This window comes from Copadichromis virginalis, linkage group LG11 (assembly GCF_057382275.1).
Source record: "Copadichromis virginalis isolate Kocher_CV1m ecotype Utaka linkage group LG11, C_Virginalis_male_GT1.1, whole genome shotgun sequence".
Classification (NCBI taxonomy): Eukaryota; Metazoa; Chordata; class Actinopteri; order Cichliformes; family Cichlidae; genus Copadichromis; species Copadichromis virginalis.
The window spans coordinates 29,143,026-29,161,672 of NC_140628.1; the positions used below are offsets into that span (position 1 = coordinate 29,143,026).

General features: G+C 38.4%; 3 protein-coding genes across 5 annotated transcripts; all 3 read left to right on the forward strand.

The window, feature by feature from the left end:
• Nucleotides 1–1,314: 1,314 nt before the first annotated feature.
• mrps15 (mitochondrial ribosomal protein S15) lies at nt 1,315–7,472 on the forward strand. The gene is made up of 8 exons (XM_085471898.1): nt 1,315–1,587; nt 5,692–5,760; nt 5,864–5,939; nt 6,053–6,101; nt 6,208–6,292; nt 6,408–6,466; nt 6,840–7,031; nt 7,281–7,472. Exons 1-8 carry the CDS (start codon nt 1,443–1,445, stop codon nt 7,386–7,388), a joined length of 783 nt encoding a protein of 260 aa, XP_085328024.1. The 5' UTR covers nt 1,315–1,442; the 3' UTR covers nt 7,389–7,472.
• A 63-nt stretch (nt 7,473–7,535) lies between these two features.
• Nucleotides 7,536–10,069, forward strand: LOC146698979 (cornifelin homolog). Its single transcript, XM_085471901.1, has 4 exons — nt 7,536–8,756; nt 9,190–9,343; nt 9,426–9,562; nt 9,788–10,069. Exons 2-4 carry the CDS (start codon nt 9,232–9,234, stop codon nt 9,890–9,892), a joined length of 354 nt encoding a protein of 117 aa, XP_085328027.1. The 5' UTR covers nt 7,536–8,756; nt 9,190–9,231; the 3' UTR covers nt 9,893–10,069.
• A 331-nt stretch (nt 10,070–10,400) lies between these two features.
• oscp1b (organic solute carrier partner 1b) lies at nt 10,401–17,375 on the forward strand. Of its 3 annotated transcripts, none has more exons than XM_085471896.1 (10): nt 10,406–10,708; nt 11,743–11,897; nt 12,321–12,428; nt 12,927–13,007; nt 13,116–13,219; nt 13,645–13,773; nt 14,899–14,968; nt 15,064–15,203; nt 15,314–15,377; nt 16,304–17,375. In XM_085471896.1, exons 1-10 carry the CDS (start codon nt 10,597–10,599, stop codon nt 16,421–16,423), a joined length of 1,083 nt encoding a protein of 360 aa, XP_085328022.1. In that variant the 5' UTR covers nt 10,406–10,596; the 3' UTR covers nt 16,424–17,375. The 3 variants fall into 3 exon arrangements, with proteins under 3 accessions (XP_085328023.1, XP_085328022.1, XP_085328021.1); XM_085471895.1 differs by having other exon boundaries at nt 10,408–10,708; nt 12,261–12,428; XM_085471897.1 differs by lacking the exon at nt 16,304–17,375 and having other exon boundaries at nt 10,401–10,708; nt 12,261–12,428; nt 15,064–15,226; nt 15,314–15,378.
• The last annotated feature ends 1,272 nt before the right edge of the window (nt 17,376–18,647 follow it).

Sequence of the window (18,647 nt, forward strand, 5' to 3'; positions counted from 1 at the left end):
TCTTTCTAGCAGTAATTTGTTGCAAAACATATAATTTGTTTGACTTTAGTTTTGTTTAGTTAAATATATGAAAATTGTCAAAGAGAACAGTTTGGCAGGCATAAAATAATATTTTTGCACCAACATGATGATTCTCAAAGAATTACTGGATGAAAACTTGGCATATCAGTGTCAGCTTTAAAAGAAATCAGAAGACACTTGACTAGTGGAGGACAAAAAGAAGAAGGGTCAGGCCTAAAAATTATCTACAGCAGACAACCAGCATCTGAAAGTCATGTTCTTAAGAAATAGGGGAAGGGGGGACTCACAAAGACTGGACATATTTCTCGAGTCTCTCTGGGATATAGGGAGAAAAGGGGAGAAAAGTTATATTACAAAAGTAATGTTAAGTTGAATTATACAAGAACTGGACTGAAAAATCAGTGGAAATTGATCTTGTAAAGCGGTGAATCCAAATGTAAAAATTTCAGGTTCAAAGAATCTTTAATAGGAGGTCAGAATAGAGAAAATGGAAGCTGTGTCCAGGTTCAGAGCTGCATTTCTTGTACGAATTAGTGGCAGAAATGTACCATCAGATTTTGATCCACCACACGACTCTGGAAAGTGTCTAATTAGCAAAGCTTCATTTTTCAGTATGACAGTGATCCCAAACACACTGGAAAATGCAATAAAAAGCATACCTGCATAGAAATTAAACACAAAATGGATCATCATGCGTCCTGGATTGATCTCTCCAGAGTCCACATCTCAACATTATTGAATCAGTGTGGGATCATCTTGACAGAGAATGAAAGAAAAGGCAGTCAACATCCAGAGAACATTTGAATATCCTTCTGGAAGCCAGGAAAGTTATTCCTGAAGAATACTTCAAACTACAAGAAAGTTTGCCCAAGAGAGTCCTGGTTATGTTGAAGAATGTGGTCATACCAAATAATTTAGCATTGTACAAACTCTGTTTTTGTCTTATATATTGTATTTCCCCGTTTCAATACACCAATTTCCCCTTTTCCCAGCAAAGAAACGGGTAGTATTTTAGGAGGTTTGCACAGCATTGTATGTCAGCAGTTATAAATTGACAGTTTATTACCATCAGTGCTCTTTTTACTGCTTTTTATTTAAAAGTAACAGTAATAATTTTGGGAGGGGGCACTTCTCATTAACTGTGACTGCTTCAATTATTAAACCAAACAATTGTCACTGAAAATAATAATAATAATGAAATGTAACGATGAAAGATTCCAAAAGTCGTTTTACGCTCGTTTTTATCGACGTGCTCTGGGATTGTTATTTTAGCCTAGTACAGCATCTCGCAATCGCTACTCGGCTAGTTTAGTCTAACCAAAATGGCGATCCTCATGTAGGGGTCGAGTGTGATTATTGGACGAATTTTTCAGCAGTTTTAGACAGTTTATTCTCCGTCCTTGTTATCTATACTGTGAGCCATGTTCACAAACATAGGCCTGAGGGCAGTTCTCAAGGTCCAAGCTAGTGTTTTGCGGGAAAGCTCGGCAGCTCTCTGTTGTGCTGCATCAGTCAAACCGTGGACGAACAGGTCGAGTTTACTGTCAGGACCAAACGTGAGAAGTGGTAAGTGTGAGGAAGACAAAACTTTCTTGTGGGTAAATATCAGTCAAAACATGTGTTTCTGTGAGCAGTTCGTAATTTCGCTAGGTCTTCTTGGGAGGTAACTAACACGAACGGCAGGCGGCACTGTTGGCGGAGCTACATGTTACCCTGATAAGCGGAAAGACCGCATACTTGACGTCTGAAACGATTTTCATCATAACGTACTCCAAAGTGTAGTAATCGGCTTTGCACAGCCTCCCTACGCAATTCATTTTTCTATCACACAGTTCTCTCCACACCACCAAGACAGTGTGAAGTTACTGGCAGGTGTTTCGTCAGCTGCTCAGCTACTTGTCATTGAAAACAGTCTTTCACAAAAACCCATATGTTCATATTTCTTTTGTTGAGTCTATGAAAAATGCCAAGTGTGGGATTTCTCATAGATTCTTACAGATTTGTAGAGTTTCAAATGTGTACAACTATGTGTGGCTGATATATATTTTTTCAGGTAGGAGATGATGCCACACGCAAAACCAAGCAGTGTAAACGCAGGGCAGTTTCACAGTCTGAATTGGCTGTTGTTTTAAGTCCTGCTTCCTTTGTTGCAGATTTGCTCATTTTCCCTTCCAAAAACTTTCTGTGCATACGACAGTCTAAAAATATTAAAGTGCGCAAGGATCTCCTGGTGTGCACAAACCGGGTTACATCTTCATGTGGAGTCTTGATTCTCTTTTCATACTTTTCACACAGTCTCAGCTCCCACACAGATCAATAAATACATGCTGTGTGGAAAACTGGGACATCTGAGTTTTGCTTTTTGGGGGGGTTGATTTGTGTGTAATTTCTAAGTAGACAGGATAGCTTGTCAACTCTCAGATAGAGGGACTTTGAAGAGCCTCTCACAGCTCTTTTCACACACCTCCGTGTGCAAAACTGATGCCTGCTAATCAGAGGGTTGTTGCACACACAGGGTGTGAAACAAACAAAAAGAATATCAGAAATATTTTTGACACGAAGCCTCTAAAAGAGGACTAGGTAACAGTGTAGTGCTTTAGCTACTTGAAACTTTTCTCCCCTAAATGTTTTTGTGGTTATCTCCCCTTCTGCACTTCTTTGCTGCTTAATCTGATGCAATATCTTGCTTTCTTATCATAATATCTGGAGCATCTACAGAAGCTTTTCTTTCATTTTCCCCCTCAAGTCTACTAGAATATGACAGCTTTTTTTTCTTTCTTTTTTTTCTCACTGTTGCAGCCTATGCACTGACAGTCACAGGTTTGCCAGCCCTTCAGTGACAGGCATGAATAAGAGCTGTTTGGCTTGCAGGCCGCTTCTCTCTACAGTGCTATGACTAATACAGCAAATAAATACTTTTTAACCCAAGGTTTGTACGCTGTACACTGCAGTCTATCAGAATTGAAATCACCAGCAGTGTCTCAAGAAAAATGTATGCTACCTTGAAATTTTTTACTTTGGTTTCTGCTGTTGATAACTTTAAAATAAGGTACAGAGAATTTCTATTAAACTATTCTCAACAGCAAAGATTACTGCCAGGTGAAAACTCGGTGAAAAGCTCTTTCCTGATGAGTTTCCTTCAGTGGATTGCAATATTAGTTGCACACGTTGGTGGATTTTTGAAGGAGGGCTGAACTGTCGCATAACATTAGAGAGGAAGTGACATCATTTGCTGTTTTGATATTGAAAACCACTGCTCTTATCGCCATCTGATATGTACATAGTTGCGTTTTAGGGTGAGTGTTTGACAACCGTTTTAGAAAGATTATCTTAGTTTTACTCTACAAGTTTCTCCATCAGTCACGCAAATTAAGCTTCATGAGTCGTTTCATCATCCTGTAGATTTCATTTACGTATTTTTTTTGTTTTGTTACAATAAATCAATGATTTTCTGACAACTCAGCTTGCAGCAGAAATGTTTTTATTATGTATTATCCCAGAGAGGTGTTTCTCTACAAATAGGATAGTCAAGTTATCCCAGAACTTAGGGGTCTGCTTATGCTACCCTATTACCTGGTGTGTTTTTGAATCATTTCCATTCATGCTTATAGGAAGGAAGATCTTAGAGTATTTCGGGATAATATTTAGAGGGACAATACTCCTCATAATTTAAAATAGCTTATTCACAAATAAATGTTAGAGATTATAAGTAACTTTCAGGCTTTGTTGTTTTTCATACAGCTCTCTTACGCTCTTGCTGTGTCTTTGGGCTTATTTGTCACACTCATATTTCAGATCATCAAACAAACTTCAATAGAAGATGAGAACCCAAGTAAATAGAAAAGGCTTTTTTTTTTTTTTTTTTAGTGATTTCATTTATTAAGAGAAAAAAAGTTACCCAAACCTACCCAAACCTACCTCAACCTATGTGGAAAATTAATTCATCTAAATCTAAGAACACTGTGTTACCTTTGGCAGTCATTCATTTGCAATAAGTGGCAATGAGTCCTTCACATCATTGTGGAGGAATTTTTGGCTCACTCTTTGTGGAATTCTTTTAGTCACAATGACATGAAAGGTCATGTCAAAGCATTTCTATCAGATTTAAGTCTGGACTTTGAATAAACCACTCCAAAACTGTCATTGTATTTTTAATTTTCTGTTGTTTGCTTTGTTTTGGGGGGGTTTTTTGTTTTGTTTTTTGTTTTTTGTCTTTTCTGTTGTTGTTTTAAAGCCATTCAGAGGACCTGCTGGCTTGTTTTTGATCATTGTCCTGTTGCATAAGCCAAGTGCGCTTGAGCTTCAGGGTACAAAATGATTGCTGGACATTCTCTTACGGGATTTTCTGGTAGAGCGCAGAATTCATAGTTCCGTCGATTACAGTAAATCATTCACCTCGAGAAGGAGCAACAGGAATCAAACTTGACTATTTTTATTATGTGCTTATGATGCTGACCCCAAAGGTTTTTGAGCGATCAGCAAGATTAGCAGCAGTGGTTTCTGCCCCGGAACTTCCCCATAGATGCGAGTGTTTTGAGTGTCTTCCAAAGACCAAGGAACTGATCGTGGACTTCAGGAAGACATTGTGGAGGACTATAAATACCTTGGAGTACACATTGACAATAAACTGGACTGGGCTAAAAACACCACAGCACTTTACAGGAAGGGCCAGAGTCGTCTCTATTTTTTGAGGCGACTGAGGTCCTTCAACATCTGCCAGAAAATGCTGAGGATTTTCTATGAGTCTGTTGTGGCCAGTGCGATCCTCTATGCTGTTGCATGCTGGGGGAGCAGGCTGAGGGTCGCAGATGCCAACAGACTTAATAAACTGATCCGTAAGGCCAGCAATGTTGTGGGGATGGAGCTGGACTCCCTCAAGGTGGTGTCGGAGAGGCGGATGCTGTCCAAGATAAAGACAATGTTGGATAACACCTCCCACCCACTCCATGACATGCTGGTCAGTCACAGGAGCACGTTCAGTGAGAGACTGAGATTACCGAAAAGCACCACTGAACGACACAGGAAATCATTCCTGCCTGTGGCCATCTCCCTGTACAACGCATCCACTTAACACACTGTTTGCTGCTACAACTACACATGTTTCTTTTCCAACTATTTATTTATGAGTGACTTATGTATGTATGTATGTATGTATGTATATATATGTGTATATATATGTATATATTGTACTATTCTTAGTTAGTGTATTGTCTGTCTTGTCTTAATGTTGGTTTAAAATGGAGCACTGTAACAAAAAATAATTTCCCCCAGGGATCAATAAAGTATTCTGATTCTGATTTTGGAATCATGAATACTGACCTCAGCTGAGGAAATTGAGGCCTTTTTTAATAAAATAAATCATTAGCAAAGCAACGATTCCCTTGTTCCCTTCTACTTTCAAAATGAGTTTAATCTCCTAAGCAGTGGCTCTGTAGTGTAGTGTTTTACACATTTGCCAGACAAGTGAACAATCCCCAATTCGATCCCTTGAGGGAGAATTAGATCCCTGGAGGGAGGCACAAATCCTTTCGGGGTTACATCATGAGAGAATCCGGCCAAACCAAACACGTGGAGCTACCTGCTGTGGTGATCTCTTGTGAATAACAACTGAAAGTAACATTTTGAATCTACTAAACGTGAATGTTTGCAGTGATGCATCTGATTTCTCAGTTGCAGGAAGCTTTGCTGTTCCACAGCCAGTGAGACACTATGCCCGGGCTGCAAAGAAGAAGAAGACAGGTATTTAAGAGGAACTCTCATCACCATAGTGTGCGCATGTGAGCATTTATAAATGTGTACATAAGTTAAAGAAAGAAAAATCCAAAAAGTATTTTTCCTCCAGGACCTGAGAGCCAACTCAACGATCTTCCTCCAACAATGCTGAAGATGGATTATGCAGCTGTTCCCCTTGCTCAAACGTAAACATATACAAAATGATTTAAATTCAGACTTTCTATTAATTATTTTATAAAAGTGGACGCACATAGTGATTGGTCTACTCTTCTAACACTATTGTATTTTCTGCTAACAGAACTGATGATCTTGTCAAAAGGCTTCTTTCACTGGAGTTGGCTAGTCATGTAAGTTTGTCTTTTTTATGTACATTGTTTGGCCCTCTTGTGGGAAAGCAGAGGCATAAACAAGTAGTTCAGCGTTAATAACTAATAATAATAATCTCATCTTCAGAAAGAAAAGCTACAGCTAAAACAAGAACAGCTAATTGCAAAGGTCCAGAGAGATGAGAGTGACCGAAGCTCAGAGGAAGTACAAGGTGAGGTGCTATATTTTTCATTATGTTGCACATAGTTTCTTCACTGAAAAAAACACGGGATACAACTTTTATTTATTATGCGATGTTGAAATTCTCCTGTTCTTTCTCTCCTCAGTGGCTATATTGACTGCTAGAATCCGAAACTACCAGGAACATTTGCAAAAACATCATAAGGTGAGAATAAAATGCATTTAAATTAATCAGCAGGTTGACAGATTAAAATGACGTAACACATGTAGAGCACTTGACTCTCACCACTGGAAGTTTCATGTATGAATACGTCTCTCCACATTTCCTCTCTGCTTTTGTGAGGCCTGCATGTGCTACAGGATATCCTGTGTACTCCCCCACATTAAATAAAAAGATGCGTAGCATGGCCAAGGTCGGAAGTTTCCGTGTTACATCATAGCCTAAACAATTTTATTAAAATTAACAACTGTTTTTATGTGGCATGACGAAGCAGCTGTTCCTCAGTAGGTGTCCTGATTTCTAGCGCATGTTGCTCTGTTTGTATTTACTTTCGATATTCTGTGTTGTTTGATGCTAGGATAAAGCAAACAAGAGGCGAATGCTTATGGCCATTGACCGAAGGAAAAAGATTTTGAAACACCTTCGGTTGATTCGCTACGATGCCTTTGAGAAAGTGTGTGAGCAGCTGGGCATCACATACACCTTCCCCCCAGAGTACTACAGACGGGCCACCCGTCGCTGGATGGCCAAGAAAGAATTCTGCATTAAGGTAGCAAATAAATGAAGCTGTTATTTATTAAGTCTACATCATCTCTGCACATTAATGTATACTCATATCTGTTGGGAAAAACTTAAAACTTTCCATTACACACAAGTGTAATGGAAGTGTAGCATATAGAGCATCTAGGGCATTACTCAAGCCTTCTGGAAACTCTTCTCTATACATTAAAGGTGTTATTTTATGCCCCCCACTAACACTTGGTCATATGTGTTTGTGTGTCTGTGTGTGTCATCTCAGGTCTTCAAAGCAGTGCAAAAGCAAAAAGCAGAGCAGAGGCTGAAGATAAAGCAGAGTTCAGGCTCCACAGACACGGAGTCAGCAAAGACAAATGCAGCTGAGATCTAATGAGACAAAAGCCACAATCTGTACACCTTCAGATGTAGTGATGTATCATGTAGATAAATAAATGGTTTTCCCATGCTGCCGTCACACGATTTTACTTTCTATTGTTGTCATTCTGATACCAGAACTGTCTGGAGATGTCAAAGATTAATAAGAATAAAATATCTGAGAAAGCTGGGTTGGAATAATCCTCCAAATTGTAATTGAACTAAAGCATGACTTCTAGATGTATTAATTTAAGATCTCATTTTAGAAAACCAGGAAGCCAGAAACTCAAGTATAGTATTAATATGCTAATTAGAAATAAACCTACACTGCAAATTCTCCATTTTATCTGAGAGGATACTCTGTGTTAAACCACCATGGCAAAAAACTAGCGCTAAAATATTATCACTAGATCGACTCTGTGCGTTATTATGGCTTCATATCAGCACCGGTGTGTGTTTTGTTTTTGTTTTTATGTTTTGTTAATCAGCTGTCAGTGGCAGTTCACCTCATTTGTACCAAGTTGAGGCATATCAGATAAGGACTTCTTCCTGGAAGAGTACTGTTGAAGCAGTATTCAGGCTTTGTGGAAACATGAGATTGACTTAATCCAACTATGTTTAGGGTCATAAAATGCTTGTTGGTAGAATGCAGTATCATTTATCTTTTTGAGTGTTGTTTAAATGTACAGTAAGTTAATTCAAGTTAGAGAGAAATTGTTAAAAAAATCTAATTAAGAATTCCTGACATTCCTGGCATAGTGTTATATTGGTAAAAATTGGTGAGGTTGCTAAAGCATCGGATTTAAATGTACAACATCACGAGGCAAGGTTAATTTAATTCTCATATAGGGTATAACAAGACCGACATTTTCATTAAAAGCTATTTTTACATTATACATTAATATGAAAAGAAGGCTTTAGTTTCGTATAGTTTTGTGCTTATTCAAATCCTGAGTAAATCCATCCCTTCTTTTGCATACTGCACTAGTGATATAGTGTTCTAATAGATTAAAACCTCAAGACAAGAACGTGTTGCATTTGTGGGTGTCATATGAAAGTGTGACCTTAACAATTCTAACTGCATGGCTTCCCTGAAGTCTACTGATCTGTCATGAGATCAGAAAAACTTTAAACTCTCAGTCACATACATGTGCTTGTGACCTTGTGATTTGAGGTTGTACACTTTATCAGACTAAAAAAAAAGAAGCAATTCCTGTTAATGGACTGATTTTTTGCCAGTGAATCGCCACAGATCTTTGTCGTCCCCAGAAAGTGCAGGCTGTTGCCAAACCAGCGTTTCACAGCTCAAGCTCGTCACAATTTCCTGTGTGGTGTGCAACTTGTCATTTTGAGCAGGTGGAGCTCATACTCTCACACTCTTCTGGTAAGTGACACCATTTTTTCCTTTCGCAGCAGATAAACTTAAAAGTTAAATATTCTTAAATTAAACATAAAAATTATATTTGCAATTCGTGCGCATGTTATAGTTAAAAGTTGGCCTTTCCGTTATGGCTGCCTTGATACAAGATAACATGGGCTTTCATTTGTTCTTTGGGTTAAAAACCACATACATGACTCTCTTTCATACGATATTGTGAAAATAGTCCATGTTACACTAACGTATTCCTGCAACAATGTTTTATTTAGAAATATATATTTTACAGGGAAAGTCCAAAAAGTATTTTTTAAATCATAATTAGATTTACCTCAAATGACAGAGTAAACTGTTGCATGCTGTGTTGAGGAGGGTTTTCTGTAAATATGTGATGTTAATTAGTGTGCAAATATCTAATGCTCTCTAATATGTTTTTGACTAGGTACTTAAACCACAGAGCAAATAAACAGACCAAGTAATCCAAATGTCAAACCCAGTGGTCACCCATCAACCAGGTGCTGGCGGCTATGGGACTAATGTTCAAACAGGAGAGTGGAGCACAGGCTTGTGTGCCTGCTGCAGTGACTGTTTGGTCTGTAAGTACAAGGCACATCATTTGTGCATGCACACTTTGTTTTGTTCGTTTTAGACATTCATAAATGTACTCGTGTTGTTTAGGTGCCGTCGGTTGTTTTTGTCCACTGGCACTGAGCTGCTACACAGCAAATAAGTATGGTGAAAACTGCTGTTTGGGTTGCGTGCCTGGAGGCTTAACAGCCATGAGGACTCACATGAGATTAACCTATGGTATTCAGGTATGTTACCCATGCAACTCAATGCAGTTATTATAAAATCCAAACTTCAGAATACCGTACCTTATGCAATTAGTCTTTAGGTTGTAAGTATTGCACGTATGATAGTCTGTTTCAGTCTTGCTTTTATGAAAGACACAGATTTTGCAAACATGGGAAATTTTGTGCGTTTCCCACAATTGAGAAATCTGCAACATTTCTGTAATTTATGCAATCTTTTAACCACAGGGAACAATATGCAACGACGCCTTGATGATCTTCTTCTGTGGACATTGTGAAATGTGCAGGATGGCAAGAGAAATCCGCATCAGGAATGGAGAGATTTCACAGTAACAAGAGTTTTTCATGATGCTCAGCTATTGTGGAAGTAACTTGTTTACCCATGGAGCTTTCATGCAAACCAAAAAAAGCATTTAATGAAGTATGCATTTATGTGTGTATTAAATCTTTGGCCCTAACTTGCAAGAGCAATTGTGTATTATTGTAAATAAAGTGCATTTTCAACAGGCATCACATTTTTTTGAACAACTTTTTGAAATTTGATGGCTCACCTTATATCATTTATTTCTCAACGTAAGAGTTATGCAACTAAAAACGTCCAAGAAAGCTTCTAGAAAAGATTGTTGGGTATTATCGTAAATCAGTTGTGAGCAGCTGAGTAAAAGGTTGATCTTCCTTATGAATTATAATATCGTTATAATTGTCATATAAGTCGAATTGTACTGGTTAGAATGCTTAGACTTGCCATGAAACCACTGGTTTGCATTATATTATATATAATTATATAATATGTATGACTACATGGTGAAAAATGGTCCATCTATCTCTAATCAGTGAGCTCCTAATTTACAACGCGGTTGTACCTCGTCTAATCCCGCCCCTTTCTTTTACGTATTTACTACATAGGGCTCTGATTGGCTATTTATTTCGTGGCCTGGCAACCAGAAGCGGCTTTACCAAACAGACAGACCACCCACCAGCTAAAACATTCGAGCTAGCTGTTTTGTCTGGAAAGATTCAGCTGTTCAAATTCCATCATGTCTTCAAGGACTCTGCCGCTGCTTTTCATTAATCTCGGCGGGGAAATGTTGTACATCCTAGACCAGCGTCTCCGAGCTCAGAATATCCCTGCTGACAAAGCTAAGAAAGGTAGCTAGTTTAGCAGCTTTCCAGCTAGCAACACAATTGTTATCCTGTTCAGAAAAAATATTAATGTTAGACCGCAGTAAGTGCACATGTATGTTGTTCGTTTACTTGTTTCTGTATTGATGATGTCGGTGTCTCTGTCGAATCAGAAAGTCAAAATAAGACATGTCTTTTCGTAGGAGAGTGTGACTGGAAGCCCTGTAAAACAATTGTGTATTGTTGCCGCTCTGTCAGTTTAAAAGATATCACTGGTTTGTTGTAAAATGATATTAGATGATGTTAAGCATTAACCACCAGCACACGTGGCAGTCTTAAAATCAGCTGTTTACTTACGTACCATTTCCCTTTGGATTGATAAAGTTTCTACAATACCTGGCTGGATAGAGGCGGACAGAAAGAGAGGTATTATTACAAGATGCAATGAGGCGCTGATGCATTAGTAGCTCTTTTGCTCTGCTTTGGCTTAGCCTGAACCCATGCCATGCGTAAATAATGAATGAATAACGGATGAGCTGACAAACAATGTCCTGCTTCATTGGTTGTAACAACCTTTCTTATGTGTGTCTGTATTCCAAAACTCCAGTTTTCAAGCTTCCAAGGTGGCGTTCGCATACATATGCTGGACAAATTACTTCACTTCATGAACCAAAGTGAATTAGTCATATACCTTGAACCCCCAGTAAGTTAGCCACAAAATAATGTTACTTTCCCAAACTTGAGTGATCTAAAATGTAAGCACTTTTTAAGTAAACCCTAAAGGTTTAGTTAAGGTAAGTATTGCTCCTGCAATACTGGTAAAAAAAAAAAAAAAGGCAAAACCTCCCCCCACCCTCCAAAAAAAACATCTTTGGCTGTAGGATTTCTGATAAATAGGTCTGCTGCTTTGTTAGGGTCTTTGGGTTTCAGCTCTGGGTAAAATCGTTTTTGGCAATGTAGAGTGTAGAGCGCTAATCTGCCTGCTTCTGAGCTAATAGTATGGGAAGGGCATTTGTCTAACCTTAATTAACATTTTGTGCTTTAATTGCTTGTCTGAATAGTTATGAATGACATCATCACCACCATGTTTAACAAAAAGTTCCTGGAGGAGCTTTTTAAGCCACAGGAGCTTTATTCCAAGAAGGCCCTACGGACCGTGTTTGACAGGTTGGCCCACGCATCCATAATGAGACTCAATCAAGCTAGTATGGACAAGGTAAGACATCATGTATTCATATACAGCCTGTGTGTTTTTAATTTACTCTTGTGCTCCCAATATTTTGTTTGCATTTTTAATTACAAGCATTGACTTTCTATCCATGCACCAGTTACATTTCTTCAAAACCACACAGAGATGTTTTTATCACAGCCTTTTCATTATGCATATTGGATCTACATTAGATTTGCCTTCATGCCAATCAATATAAATCAAGTGTATAATGTAACATTTTTGTTGTGTTTAAGCATAAGGCACATTCATTTACATACTATGTCTCCCTCTACTGTTTATCACTCAACAACAGCATGCATTTTTCTGATGCCTAAGACAATGTGTTGATGAATGTGTCCCTGTTCATAGCTCTATGACTTGATGACCATGGCTTTTAAGTATCAGGTGCTTCTCTGTCCACGACCTAAGGACATCCTCCTTGTGTCCTTCAACCACATGGATGCAATCAAAGACTTTGTGAAAGATACTCCCAGCATTCTCAGCCAGGTTGATGAGACTTACCGACAGCTGATAGAGGTACTACATGTGGGACTTTGCTGTCTTCACATTTGTTACAAGAAAATATAGTCAGAAATATTTTATATTGCTTGTGGGGATTTTTTTTTTCCTGCAGTTTGCAGCAAGATGTATATGGTTTTAAAAAAAGTAGCATGCAAAGAAGCTCCCCTTGGTTAACTACATAAAGATAAATGAAGAAGATAAGAAAAGCTCATGGGGGAAAGAAAATCAAGGACATTCTTAATAAGAGTGTAATCACGTGGCATATGAACTGGTTTAACACTCTTATACTGCAGCTGGTGATGTACTGAGAGTCACTACTTCTCCTCAGGCCTTCTCCTCCAAGACAAAACTCACCTCTTGTGTTAGAAATGACCAAGCAAGCTATGAAGGCCCACTTAAGACAAAGAAAGCCATCTAAGCTAGCGATTTCAATTCTGTGTTGCCAGTACCGCCAGCATAAATAAATGTTTTCATCAGTTTAGATTTTTTTTTAATACCAATATGTATTTTTAGATGTATACGCCTTTGTCCAGTGGTGAATTCCAGCTGATTAGACAAACTCTTCTTATCTTCTTTCAAGACATGCATATAAGGGTGAGTCATCATTTGTGACTTTTTATTATGAAGATGGTATAACTAATTTTTTCCTGCTTGTTCAGTTAATGTTTACTTTCTCTGTGTTTGTACCTTCTTCTATGGCAGGTATCTATTTTCCTCAAGGACAAAGTGCAGAATTCAAATGGCCGCTTTGTTCTTCCCACCAGTGGTCCTGTGCCCCATGGCACTCAAGTCCCTGGCTTGATAAGGTACCACAGTAAAGAGCTCTTATCCCTCAGACCCAGGCAGTCTGAAGTTTAAAGAATATTGTCAATGAGTAAGACTAAATAAGTGGCTTTGATAATATACTCTTTCTCTTTTCATTGAACTTTAATGTCTGCCGCTTTGTCTTGCATATTGTCTCTTTGCTATCTTACTTGGACACCGTAATCTGATTTTACGTAAGCTTATCTGTAGCTAATTGCATTACAGAGGTCTCGTTCAAGAAGTATTTGACTTCTAATTTTAGATACCGTGCATGTTTAGCTTGGATCAAAATTCTTAAGGATTTGCTGTGTGAAACATTTAAGCAGGAAATAAAGGCTCTTTATCATACTATGTACTAAATGCTTTCCTGTCTCTATTTCTCTCGTGTGCGTGCGTGCGTGTGTGTGTGTGTGTCATTTTTTTGTAGGATGTTCAGCTGTACAGGTGAGGAATTCACCAGGCTGAAGTTCAATAATGGAGGGAACTATACCACTGCACTCCGTGAAGGATCTTTTGACATCTTTGGTGATAGAGTCACAAAACTGGGCACAAACATGTACGATGCTGGAATCTTCCCTTATATAAACATGCCTTGTTGTTTTTATGCAGTTTTCATTTTTTGTGATAGTAAGCCAGGACGAGATGGATTTTAAGCACACAAAAGCGAAATTACCCGATTAACCTTTATAAAGGATAATGAAAGGAACTGCAAAAGCACCCTTGAGGTAGTGTATTGTGTTAAGGATCATTATCTTGTTGTGGACAGCATCTTTATTTTTCTTTTCTTTTCTTTTTCTTTTTTACAATCAACTTTTTTCTTTCTTTTTTTTTTTTTTTTTTTTTTTTTTTTTTTTTAAACTAATACTGTGTTTAGTTTCCAGAATTTGCTTAAATTAATTAATTCTTCTTTCTACTAGTTGCACTGGCTACCACAAGAGCCTAAAACATATCAAATTCAACCTATCCTGCACAGCTGGAGAGGGGTGCATTTGATTAAAATCACCATCCTTTTATTCTACACATATACCTTTGCTGAATGTAGCTCTAAAAATGTCAGTCTGTAGTACTTGTTTCCACAATGCACAAGGTTTGGTTTAGGTGTTGATTTGCAAACGTCTGATGCTTAGTTTTGTGGTAAGGATACAGGAAATGTTTTCTTCTGATGGTGGTCACGTTTGCACAGCTGTTGCAGCACAACAGAACAGTTCAGCTTCGTGTTAAATCTTCCCGAAGGCCTTTTGCATTCAAACAACAGCTTTTTTTTTTTTTTTTTAGTAATCCTACAATTTCTCTCTGAAAGTTCTCTTAGTTTTCCAAACCCCACCCTCCGTTTTTGCTAATAATTGATGTGTTTCAGAATGATAGGCAGCTGCTTCCATTGCTTAAGCTGTGAATTGTTCATTAAAAGCTTAAGCAGTGAGTCACAGCTTTGAAAATTTCATCATCTGGCATTTCCTTGTGAAGTATGTGCACAAAGCCCTAAAAACCAAATTTTGGTCTGACACTAGTCAAAACTTAACAGAGCACAGATGTCTTGGTGTGCATTGTTTCCTTTTTCACTTTAAAATTGTACAAACCATTCTTACAATGTTGAAAGACTGTTTCATTGTCAGTGTTTGAACACCATTGTATGTTGACACGTTTTCTCCCTTTTTAAAAAAAAAACAAAACCCAAATGTAGGTACAGTGTAAGTCGCCCAGTGGAAACTCACATGTCTGGCACATCTAAAAATTCTGCTCAGCATACAAAGGTGAAAACTGACAATTTCAATAACGCACAAAACGATTATAAATGTAAAGCATACAACTTCACTTTTAAATTTAACACACCGTTGTGTGTCAACAGGTCAGCGCTGCTCCAAACCCTCTGGCCAAAGAGGAACTGAACCTGCTGGCCAGGTTAATGGGAGGGTTAGAAGTTCAGAAACCAGGAAACGCAGACACTGGCTTCCGAATTAGCCTCTTTGCTACTGACGAAGAAGAAGAGTGAGTGTCCATATGTATCAGATGTAATGATTTCATTACTATTCCAAATGTGAAAAATACTTTTTATTTTCTTTGAAACAATCAGAAGTAACACTGTGACTCTGTTACAGAGAGGCATTAATATCAAGACCCGATGAGCTTTCATATGGAGTCATAAACATCCAAGCAACCAAGGTAAATCTAAATGACCTTAAATCGCAGCCAACTTGTGTAGGAAAGCTGCATATCCAGCATTTTTTGGTGTGTGTGTGTGTGTGTGTGTGTGTGTGTGTGTGTGTGTGTGTGTGTGTGTGTGTGTAATTGGCATATTTATTTACAGAAAAGCAATTTGTCATCAAAGGGCAAGGGTAGACTATAAAATTAAAAATCTCAGTATTGTTGTTCTTTTCAACACTATGAGAACTTTGTTGTTGTTGTCACTGCAGAAACTACACAACTGATTACATACCAGGAAAACTTACAAAATTACACTGGTATTTGTTATGCTTTAGACAATCTGCTTCCCTTTCCCTTCTATCTCTGATGGGGTGCTGCTCTTCTCCCACTTTAACCTCCATATATAAACATCTTGCTTTTCCAGTGAAATGAAACGTATCTGAAAACAGACCTTAGTTCTGAAAAATCTCAATGCATGATCAGGACTCTTCATGGAATTATTTGAATTATAGGACTCATTGTAACAGCCATGAGCACAGCTTTCATAGAGGTTCTAGACTGTTTATTAAAGTAGCATCCGTCAAACAGCAGGTGAAAAAGGATACATTTCAGATCCGAACAAATGCCCTATTGCTCGCCCCTTTGAACCAAGAAGCAAGAGAGGTAAACTTCAAAAAGACTGAATCAAGGCTTCTTATCTCTGACAGGGGGGGGCGGGGGAAATCCAGTCGAACCACTGATGGACTATTTGTTCCTGCCTCTGATAAAACCTTTATTGCACTGAGGGCTAAATGTTACTTATCTCAGTGTTGGGCTTAAGACTGTATAGTAATTGATTCAAGATGTGAGGCTTTGCCAGACCAACCAGATTTACTGTGATGAGGCTCAAATCCCTGTAATGGCCCATCCAACACTCCTGATTGGTGCGTTTTATTGTCTTTCAGGACCAGCAAGCCAATGCAGAGTTGGCCAAGATCATGGGTGAATTTACAGAGTCAGGAGATCAGTCTCCCAGTGTCAGCAACAAAGGGGACGACCTTCTGGCCATGATGGACGGTTTGTGACATGGTCACAGTGACAGAAATGGCCAGGGATTGGGAACATTGCGTTGTCAACAGTCCGCACTACTAAAGACCAGTCTGCTTTCCATACCTGCAAATGCACTACAGCAGAATCGCATGCAGCCAGAAAAACTGCTTGCTCAAGTGCTTTTACAAAGCAGGTGTGAGCAGTTTTGTTGTCAGACGATCAGCTGCATATTTGCATTCAAGAACAAAGAATGTGTGGTGAGGCAAGCATTAAGCTGTAATAGTATGTTTGCTGTAAACACAAAGGTATTTTGGTTCAATGTACAGTTGGCTTATTGTATATTAGTTTATTGACCATGTGATAATAGCAAAACAAGTGTTTATACAGTGCAATATCTTGCAGCTTTTATTCTATTCTATGTAATATTCTTTAAATTATTTTAACAGTTGCAATGACCGAACAGTTTGAGTCAATTTTCAGACTGAGTCCACAGTTTGGTGGTTCTTTATTTCTAATTATTCCCCTTTTGAATTGTATCTTAATTTACACCATCCAGAGAAGAAGTTTGTGAATTCTTCTGTTCTAATGAACAAGTGACTACGTGATGAGAGAACTGGAGGAAACCCAAGTGCTCTTTTTCAGTGTGACATGAATTCTTTAGTCTTTATTTGGTAACAAATGTGTTTATCATACTGTTCTACCTTAAGAGTCTGAGGAGCAACTTGTAAGACATATTCCATTATCCTGTGATGTGTATGTAAAGTATAGAAATGTGCTTATAGAAATGAGTACATTGTTATAGTATAGCATAATGCAATATGACTGTGTAATATGTAAATATGTTTATTGCGTATACTTGATTTTCTATGTAGGCGAGTCCATATTGCTGCTTTTATTGAATGTGCAGTGTATTGTTTGGGGGGTTTGATTTTGGGGTTGTTTTTGTTTGTTTGTTTTTAAATAAAAAAACAAATCTAATCTCTTGAACAGATTATTGTATTAAATGCATCACCAGTTTGGGTTCTGATGCAACAAAGTGTTAATACTGGCATGAACCTTGAAACAGCTTGTTGTAGTTAACACTTTCAAGCAGTAGGTGGCGCGATCTGACTTTGCAACACAGTTTGTATTAAGCAATGTAGCACACGGGACTCCACTTAGTTAAAATCCTGCAAAAAAAAAAAAGTGATCACTGTGGAGGACTCAATGAAGTGCATTTTAAAAGTCAGAGCAATTAAGGCTTTGTATGCTTAAGCATTTACCAGCAAATTTGAAAACTACAATCACCATGCTTCAATATCTCCACAAAACTTCTCTTCTGCAGTACAAACACCTAATGAGAACTGCTACTTAAACAGTTGTCTCTTGTACGTGTTATGTCTGCAGTCAGACTGTGATTGTCTCACACTCACGCACACACACATCAAAATGGAGCATACCATGCAAGAAAAACATGCTGAGACACTTCTCCAGATTGATGTTGGGGAGGAGGATTCTGGTGAGGTCTTCCCAATAATCTTGGCAAAGGGGAGACAAGAAACACTGTATGCCCTAAGGATACAGCCTACTTCCAAAACAAACAGAAACTTAAGCTCATACCAGTCATCCTGCAAGACTCTTTATTAGAATCAGCCACCTGAATCAGCAGCACTTCAGAAGAAACAATGCTTCACCATAAAGCTTTGCAAACAAAAACTGCACTTCTTGTTCAATTGGTGCACGCAGTAATATAAAAAGGGGGGTGATTTTGAATTAATAATGTCCATGCAGCCTTGTCCTAAGCATGATAACAACAACCCTCTAACAGGTTTTCCCATAGACCCCATGTTTGAGTTATTATTCAGTTTCCTCTTTAAAAACTGTGGGCAGGACACTATAAAGCCACAGGGTGACATGCGTTTCATGTGGCTGGGGGTATATGCTCGGCTGAGTCAAGGCAGGAAGACTAGTGCAACTCAAATAAGGATCTGATATTTAGGTTGCCCTCTCTGTGTCTGTCACATCTTCCCACTGGTTTGAAACTGGTACACGTGGGTGGAATTTAAGGTCAAGGTAAGTCTAAATTGAGATAGGTGGGCTCTCCTAAATGCCACTGTCATTCAAGACTGTTTTTACTGAGTAAATGACTAAGACTTTTACTTTTGAGTGGGGTCTACTGGTTGGCTGTTGCTGAATAACATACAGAGAGCCCTTGTCAAGAAGACATTTCTCCAAATTGATCTAGAAGAGAGGGACCAGATATCGTAAATATGTTATGTA